Source organism: Nicotiana sylvestris, chromosome 10 (genome assembly GCF_000393655.2).
Source record: "Nicotiana sylvestris chromosome 10, ASM39365v2, whole genome shotgun sequence".
In the NCBI taxonomy this organism is placed as follows: Eukaryota; Viridiplantae; Streptophyta; class Magnoliopsida; order Solanales; family Solanaceae; genus Nicotiana; species Nicotiana sylvestris.
The window spans coordinates 13,410,608-13,419,987 of NC_091066.1; the positions used below are offsets into that span (position 1 = coordinate 13,410,608).

Genomic DNA, 9,380 nt, shown 5'->3' on the forward strand with positions numbered 1-9,380 from the left:
GATTTGGAGCTAAGGGGTTTAGGATGTTGTTCAACCAAATTTGGTTGATGTAGTTGTTCATCGCCATTCGGACACCCTCGGAGATTAGTTGGGCAATGTAGTGGGAGTTCTGAATGACAATCACTGTTTCCCTCCCTTCCAATGTGATGTTGAAAGAGAGTGCATGACCTAGAAGCCCCATCTCCACCCAAGATAGTGGTTGATGGTTCTGGGGAAGGGGTGGTTGGATTAGTATCCTTCTTGGTTGATTGTTTTGGTTCAGATTATGGGTGGGTTGAGGAGGGTTGTTTTAAGAGATGAAGTCCATGTTTGTTGAGAGTCACTCTTTGGAGTTGGATGAGACGGTGGCGTCTCCTTGTAGAGATTGGAATTCTGGGCATTCTCACTAGTGGTTGAGCAATTTAAAGAGGGAGAAGGGATAGGAGAATCAGGAGAATCAGAGGAGTTAATATTACCTAGGATTTCAATGATTGTATCATTTTCTTGCATGTAAAGTGACTGGGATGGCGTGTATTTAATGGGAATTTCTTGGCTCACGATTGGAATGGGATGAGGTGAATTTGTATGGGGAATATCGATGGCCATAAGCTCATTGGGTTGGTTCTTGCATGCCTTATGAAATCTGTCAGAGGTTGCATGAGGGTTTTGGTTAGGGTAATGTTGCCCGTTAGGGGGGTAATAGAGGAGAGGTTTGTAGGGTGATCATTAGAGGGGGCATAATATTGGGTAGGGTAGTACTGTAGGTGGTATTAGGGTTTGATTGGATGGGAGATGATATGAGAAGTAGATGGGGGTGGAGTTGCGTGTGGGGGGTGTTATGTGGGCCCAAAGTGGTATTAAGAATTACGTCCATTTTGTCGTTTTTGGGTGTAATAGAGGAAGTAATATTATTGTTATCAGTATTAGTAATTTTGTTTATAGGAATATTATTGTAATTATTATTGTTAGTAGAGGTAGTGATTATATCTTTACTAACATTAATGGAAGGGTTATTATCTAAATTATTTTGATTCAACAGAAGGAATGAGTTCGAGTTCTTAACAGGGGTAGTGGGGGAGGTTGATTTACCATTGTTGGAAGCTTGTAAAAGCTGACCTCTAGATTTATAACAAAAATTTTGAGAGGAGAGGAACTTACCTGATTTGGCTTCGAAAATGTTAACGCTAATACCTGGGTCTTGGGAGATATCTGGCAATTTGGAAGTCCTTTTAGTTGGATCCCTTTGTTTGCTCCTATTGAAGGGTACTGTGTGCCATATTTCTTCTGGCTTTGTATTCCTTGTTTGTGGTGTTTCCAGGTCTTTACTTGGAGATTCCTGTTTCTGCATGGATTTCGGATGATGGCACTGTGGTTTCGTGTGGCCTAAGAGGCCGCAGGATGTACAGAGAAGCTTGTCACCTTCATAGAGGATAAATTGTTTATGGGAGTCTATGAAGAGGAAAGGGGTGACAGGTTTGTTTAGGGGGAGTTCCACACAGAGACGGGCATATCTCCCTCGGAGAGCAACTGATGTACAAGCATCAACCTTAAGGAGCCTTCCAATTGAGCTTCCCACTTTCTGTAGAATCTCCTTGTCGTAGAATTCAGTGGGTAGCTGGGGGAGTCTGATCCAGATAGCCGTGTAAGATTGAGTTGCTTTGGAAGCTACAAAGTTAGGAATCCATCTTTGGACAGAGAGGAAGAAACCATAGAGGAACCATGGACCTTTTTGAAATACGTTAACCATGTTTTCTTCTTTAGTAAAACGAACAATATAATAATCTTCTCCTAGATCAATTAATGGGAGTTTTCAGAAGGTTTCCACTGGTCCATTAGTTTTTTTTTCAACAGATCATGTGTGATTCTTTTCCCTTGTAACTTAGTAATAAGAGAAAAATCTCCGGGGGTAGTAGATTCGTTGTTTATCTTCATTAGTGATAGGAACAGAGATGTTGTGTTCCTGGGGAGGGGTTTGAAGCTCGAGTGGGATCTTTGACTCATAGTGGCACTCCATTTGGGTTTGGTGGTCTAAGGTTGGATCTGTGATAAAGTCTATTTCTTTGTTAAGGAGCTTATCCTTGAAGGAGATGGGTTCCATTATCGTTGTATTAGTCTCCCTTGAGCTAGTGGTGGGGGGTATATCCGGTGGTTTTGGTGGGATTGCTGAAGAGTTGGGAGTTTGAGACATTGAAAAAATCGCTCTATTCATGATTCACTTCTTCGCTTTCTTTCGATACCTCTTCACTGTTAATAATAATCTCCAAATTCTCCTCCTCATTAAATGGGTTAATGGGTTCCCTTTATTCTAATAAATCTCGTTCTTTTGGAAAAAAATATTGTCAATGCCAAACCATCTTAATTATTTATTTTACCTAACAAGTCTATTATTAAATAATAGACAGTGCACTAAACAACCAAAGGATATTTCTGTAACATTGGTAGAATTTGAAAATTCTAATTTAGACAAAACAACATAAATTTTGCAAGAACCAAAACACATGCAATTAACTTTCCTGTAAGAACTAAATTCTTTAAACTAAATTAAAGTTCAATCACCATAGAATACTCAAAATTTAGTTGGGAAATGTCATACGTACGGAAGAATATCAGAACAAGAAGAAAGTTGGACAAGTTTTTATGTAAATAATTTTATTCTTTCTTATTATTAGCAAAATATTAACAATTATATATAAGTTTATCATATAATAATTTATATTAAAATAATATTTATCTAATTAATTTAGAATAAAAGTAAGTTGAGACAAAATAATTTGTATTTGCTGAAAAGCCTTTTACAGCTATAAGGGTACTTGAGTCAGTTTACCAAAAATAAAAGCTTATCAACATTTTTTTACCAAACAGTTCGGCTGCTTATTTTCAGTTTCAACACTTTTATCCAGACATGTAACTATTCATTTATAAAAACATGTTCAACACTTAAAAAAATGCTTTTCAGCACTTGATGCTTATAAGCTATTTGAAATTAGCTAAGCCAAACGGGCACAAACAGAGGTGGTTCTATGAGTTAAACTTTATAGGTTCAATCTTTAATATTTTTTATAGTGAACCAATCATATTATTAAAGTTATAGCTTTATATCTACGATTCTTTGTAATTTTAATAAAGTTTCAAACATAAATTTATATTTCGCGTCGAAAGTGCACGGTTTAATTGAACGCAGTAACAATATTATGTTACTACTCTGTATTCAAAACCAGAAAACTAGAAAAAACTTTAGTTTAAGAAAAAAAACAGAAAAATTCCGAACCCACAAATTTCTTGTGTGTCCTAAAGGAATTTAATCCCCTCACAGTTGCCCAGGGTTACAGATTAATTCCTCCCAGGATAGAATGGAGTAACTATTCTATGATAACGGCACTTCAAATCACAGAATTTCGGCAAACTCAAATGGCAGAGTAAATCATACAAATGCTTACGTTTTTTCGTTGCAAAAACAATGCAGAATGCAGAAGATAGAGGGGAGAGATCAGATTATCGGTAAAAAATGAGGCTGAGTCTCTCTATTTATATCTAAGAAAGTTGAGTTCCAACAAATAAACGGAATGGCTGGTCGCGAAATTGACCGTTGGAAGTGCCGCGAATTTAAGCCGAAGCCGATTTGGTCCAAAAAATTATCAATCATATCAATTGACCAAATTTGAAGCCGAAGCCGAGCGACGACGACGGCGCAAGGCTTGCTCTCTTCTCAACTCTCTAAGAACTAGAAGAAGTGCTTCTATATATAAGCACAAGAATTTTCCTCTTCCTATCCAATGAAGGACAAAGTTTCTTTGTAAAAAAGACTAATTCAAATTTCATTTCCCTCCATTTCTTTTTCCCCCATTTTTCATTCATACCTCTTTTGTTTTGATTAACAAAACCTAACATATTACACCTCTTTTCTTTTCCCCTATCACATCTTTTGTTCGCATAGGGTAGGGTAGGTTAGGTATCGCGTTCGCGGAGCCTTGGTTGCATTCGCGATGAGGATTTTTGTTGCAATTACTGTTTTGCCATCGCGATCGCGAGGAGGCTTCTGCGATCACGAAGAAGGAGGGCCTGGGTAGAATGCATTTAAATACAGGATGTAGGCTTATTTTCCCCATTTTTCATTTGGATTTAGGAGATTTTAGAGCTATTTGGAGAGAAATTTTCATCAAGCATCATAAGGTAAGTGATTTCTACTAATTATAACTTAAATACATGAATTATGTATATATTTTAACATAAACATTTGTAGAAATTTTGGGTTTTACTGAAGAACCTAGGGTTTAGTAAAAATGGGTCTTGATCAAGAAATTGATTATGTAATTGAGTAAAAGTTATATATTTGGAAGATCATGTTAGTTACAATACTTATTTCACTACTACTAATTATATTTTATGCCTGTCTATTTTCATGTACTTTAATTATTGGACCATTAGTGAGTGTCATTGTCGATCCCTCGTCACTACTTCTTCGAGGTTAGACAAAATCATACTTACTAGTACGCATTGATTTACGTACTCGTACTACACTTCTGCACTAACTGTGCAGGTACTGAGGCAGGTACTTCAGGCGGTTATTCGGGCGCACATGCGCACCATCCGGAGACTTAGTGGAGAGCTTCTCTTCATGCTCCGATCCGCAGCACTTGGAGGTTCTCTTTTCCAACTTGTAACTTGAATTTCATAGCCTGTAAAGCGAGAGACAGATCCAGGCTTTGAATTTTATGGGTTTAGATTCACAATTCTCCCACATCCTATATAATTTAATGGGTTCAAAATTTATTATCTCTACATATTTAATAATTTTTAAGCAAAAATATAGGGTATGAGCAAAAATACTACACTAGATACGCCCCCTGTAAAGCTTAATTAACAATCAAATTTCACATAGGTTAGCCTTCTTCTTTCAAAAGATTTCCAGTGCAGGTTCTATGCTTTTGCTCTTTTGTACCTAATACAGTTTAGAATACGTAGTAAAACTAATAAAAAAATGAGAAGAATATAATTTAGTCCTTTTGTTCACTATACTAGTTTTTTATTCTGTCCAAGAGCTGACTCTTGATTAATTTCATTTGTTTTGTATCTTCCACTCTTAATTAATATCGCACGTTTTAGTCTTATCCTAGTTATTGGTTACTTAGTGCATTTCAAAATATTTTTCTTTTTCAAGAACCATTGTGAAGTTGTAGATATAATACCAAAATTCAGTAGACATTGAAATAAAGATTTTACTCTTTTTGTCAAGTGATGTAAATATTACGACTTATAATTCTGTTTTCTTTTTAGGCCCATTTGATCTTAATTATGAATTCCATTTGAGATGTCTCTCTATACATTGTTGCAGGGCTGTTCAAAATCAAACCATAATTGATAAGCTAATCGCAAAATTGCCTTATCGGCTTATTAGTATTGATTTATCGGATTAACGGTTGGTGATCGAATTGAAATTTTATAGTTATCGGTTTAACAGTGCGAGGGCGCAGCGGATTAATCAATTTTCTTATCGAATAAACCATTAACCCGTTAAAAATTACTATAATTTATATCTATTAAAATTTAGAAACCCTAAAGGCTAACGCCTCATTCACTTCTAAGGAAATGACGAGCACTCAGTTCAAAGACGCATAGAAGGCAGATTTTCCAAAATCAGTCTTACTTTTGAGTTAAGTCTCTCTTCCTTTCCTCGAATGATTTCTTTTTCCACTTACCAATTAGTATCAAAGTAAGAAAAGAAGAAGGATCTGTTAGTGCTTTTTCTTCTCATTTCTTGCAGCCGCCTCTCCAGACCTCCATACTAAGCGACAACCAAAAGTATTTCAATATTGTCGTCTTGTATTTGCGAAGGAGGTAACTGCATTGTCACTTCTTTTATCATAAGTCGAGTGCACTGATTTTATTTTTATCTTCTCTTTGATTTGGCTGATAAATCGCCTGATAACTGCCGATAATTGCTAACTCGATACAGAACCGCATGATATCTGATCGGTTGGCTAGCGGATCGATAAATCAAACTGTTATGTGTAAATATCCGTCCGATAAGTCGTCCTAGCCACGTATAAGTTGTAGTTCTCAATAGATTGAAAACCAAAAGATTATAAAAGAACATAAAAAAATATAAAAACATAAAAAACAGCAGAGTTTTTAATGGCAGCATACAACTTAAAATGATCAAGATTGATAGGAACTGGCGATTAAGAGAGAGAAACTCTCATCCGCCACTAGGAAACTTTCCCCAATGGAAACACCACCCAAGTCACCCAATATACCACCGGAACCACCGGACGACACCGTCATGGAAGAAGACACTAACCAACAACACTCATACAAAGAAATGTTACTGGACAAACAAAGTACTACACAAGCAGAGTATTTCACAACGGGAACTCAATCTACGTTCACACAAGGAAAAGGGAAGGAATCAACAGGACCTATAATTCTCTCACAGGAGGATAAGAACAGGCTCTATGAACCATGGCGCTTCTCAGTCATAATCAAGTTATTTGGAAAAAAAATGTCACACTACCTTCTCCGTTCTAAGCTACTTGACTTATGGAGTCCATCCAAACAGTTGATTTTGATTGACCTAGGATGGGACTTTTTCAAAGTCAAATTTAGTAAAGAGGAGAACCTAGTGAAAGCCATACAAAAAGGGCCATGGTTCTTATTAGAAAACTTCCTCTCAGTAAGAAGATGGGAACCCAAATTCGTTCCACAGGAAGCAACCCTTTCTTTCACTGCAATTTGGGTGAGACTACTACAATTGCCAACAGAATTTTATGATAATGAAGTCCTTGAAAAGGTGGGTCAGAAACTGGGAAAACTCCTAAAAATTGATACATGTGCCTCAGCCACCCTCAGAGGAAGGTAAACACGCATATGCATTCAGGTCCCCCTAGAAAAACCAGTTGCAACCTCAGTCACAATTGAAGATCATAAACAACTGGTACTCTACGAAGGGGAAAACATCTTCTGCACTGGATGTGGAAGGATAGGCCATGTCTTGAGAGGATGTACACATAGACAAATCCATTACCAATCCCAAAATCAGGATAGCCCGGAATGTTCAAAAAATAACCAAATGGATACTAAAAATCAAACAACAAACACAGAAGACGAAGAAGAATGGCAAGTAGTTTCCTTCCTAAGAAGGCGGAAAAACGAATCCACTACAAAGCAAAAAGAAGAGCAGGACATCTCCACAAAAGAAAATTCACCAGCAAAGCAGGACAAAATCAAAGTAAAAATGTTTGATGCATCCTCCGGTAAGTTCCTGGAAACACAAACTTTCCGGTAAACAAATAAATCTAACTTGTTGCAGGAAACGGACCGGCCCAAACCAAACTCCACGAAGGGGCCACAGCCCAGACAACAAAGTAGAATAGGGCAGCTCACAAGAGAACGGGCAAAAACCAGTGTCAAAAGGAAGGCGGACCCAGGGTACATCCAAAGGCACACAAGCCGGGAAACTGGGCCCAGGTCCCAAATAGTAACACCAAACAGTGACACCATACCAATTACCTAAAATCAGTTGGACGCTACCCCACAATCAAAGTCAATACAGCCCAATAACCAAGATAACACCCCAAAACATCAACCTGGGCCACCACAAGTTTCAGAGGAAATGGAACCCATGACTGACCCCAATGATACCCCTACCATACTACCCTTCCCCTACCATCTCCAACTGGTGAGAAACCCTTCATGAAAGACCAATCTATAACACAATATAATCAAGAAATCCCCATTGATTTGACAGAATCAATCACCTCCACCGGATTTCCTATTAAACCAACCCCCAGTGAATCAGACACAACCCCCAAAATAATTAAAATGATTACCACTCAAAAGGCTCAACCGTCAGAAACGTTTGAGTTGCCCAACACCCCCTACTTTATTATCAACCTAGAAAAGGATAGAAACAAGAAATCCAAAAATGGAACCAAGCAACAACAACCCCCCCCCCAATTTTCCTAATCTCAAACCCACCCCCACCGGATCACCTACCATCATCTTGGCTGGAACTGGCCCTCCATGGGCAGGCGCTGAGCTACGATTTTCAACTGGGCGAACAACCAGTCTCCTTAATCATCCAGAACCCAGCCCACCTATTAATACCCAATTTTTCTCTATGTATTTTTATACTAAAAATACCTTCAAAATAGCATGTGTATGCATATATAAGCACGCCCTTGAGTTTTGGTATTTTTCACCTATTTTTTAAGACTTTTAAAATCAATTTATTGTCTATTTTAACAGTACAAAACCCAATAATTATTCCCAAAATTATTATTTTGGTGAATAATTTATTTACATCCGCATATTTATTTATTTACATCCGCATATTTATACCAAAATATAATTAAGGTGATTTTTTTTCATATTTTTACAAATTTATTTGATATTTTTTAAGCTAAATTGCATAAAATTGCAATTATAGTTAATAGCGTTTTACAATTATAAAATTATTCCAATATTTTTAGATTAATGTTTATATATTATTAATTAGTTCAGTGCTTTTGATTTGTTTTTAAAATTATTTTAACTATTTTAATTAAATAAAAAAGGGGAAATGGCTATTTGACATTTAGCCTCATTTATTTCAATAACAGCCCCAATACATTTCAATTGTAGCCCTTAATTTGACTCAATTAAACTAGCCCAATTTCATTTGGACCCAACCCATGACCCAATTCCAAATGACCCGCCCGGCTCCTACTATTGATCCAGGTCGTTGATAATTTTGATCAACGGCCATAAATCACCCTTGCCTTTTTTTAACTCCAAATGACTACCTTAATCCCTCATTTCCCATCTCTCAACCGCCTTTGAAACCTCTCATCTCTGAAACTCTCTGAAACCCTAGCCTCCTTCTACCCTCTCCAACCACCACTCCACCGGAACCCATGGCTTCGCAGGCCATGGATGATTGGTACTCACTCCCCTCCACCAGTAAATTGTGGTTGTTCGATGATGTGAGGCCCAACTCCCATGGTCTCCTTTAGATCTGTCTCAGATCTGCAAGATCCATGGCCTCTCCGGCCATTTTTCGGCATGTTCAAAGCAGTATGAGTCTCTTCGACTCAGGATCCGTCTTTCCTCAAGACCTTCTCATCATAGGGTCTTCTTTGCCATTTTTTAATCCTTGCTAAGGTTCTCTACTCGTCTATTTCTTTCAGATTTGTGATGTGTTTGGTCTCTAATAGACGTTTTAGAACTTTTCCCCAAATTTTCTTTTCAAAAGTGTTCAAAATCCGATTTAGGGTTTCTGGAAAAACTTCTTTAAAGGTTTTCTGACTATTTTGCTTTCTCTTATGTGTATTTATGCCCGCTTGTTTATTTCTTATTATGATTAAGTTTGTTCTCTTATTTTTCTTTCTTGATTTGACGAGATCCTTTTTCTGTTCTTTGTTCAC

General features: G+C 37.2%; 2 protein-coding genes across 2 annotated transcripts; one reads left to right on the forward strand and one right to left on the reverse strand.

Moving 5' to 3' along the window:
- Positions 1 to 258: 258 nt before the first annotated feature.
- Positions 259 to 1,726, reverse strand: LOC104211257 (uncharacterized). Its single transcript, XM_070158589.1, has 2 exons — positions 1,138 to 1,726; positions 259 to 455 (listed from the first exon to the last, which is right to left on the reverse strand). Exons 1-2 carry the CDS (start codon positions 1,724 to 1,726, stop codon positions 259 to 261), a joined length of 786 nt encoding a protein of 261 aa, XP_070014690.1.
- A 4,476-nt stretch (positions 1,727 to 6,202) lies between these two features.
- Positions 6,203 to 6,835, forward strand: LOC104211255 (uncharacterized). Its single transcript, XM_009760283.1, has one exon. The coding sequence runs from the start codon at positions 6,203 to 6,205 to the stop codon at positions 6,833 to 6,835; it is 633 nt and encodes a 210-aa protein (XP_009758585.1).
- The last annotated feature ends 2,545 nt before the right edge of the window (positions 6,836 to 9,380 follow it).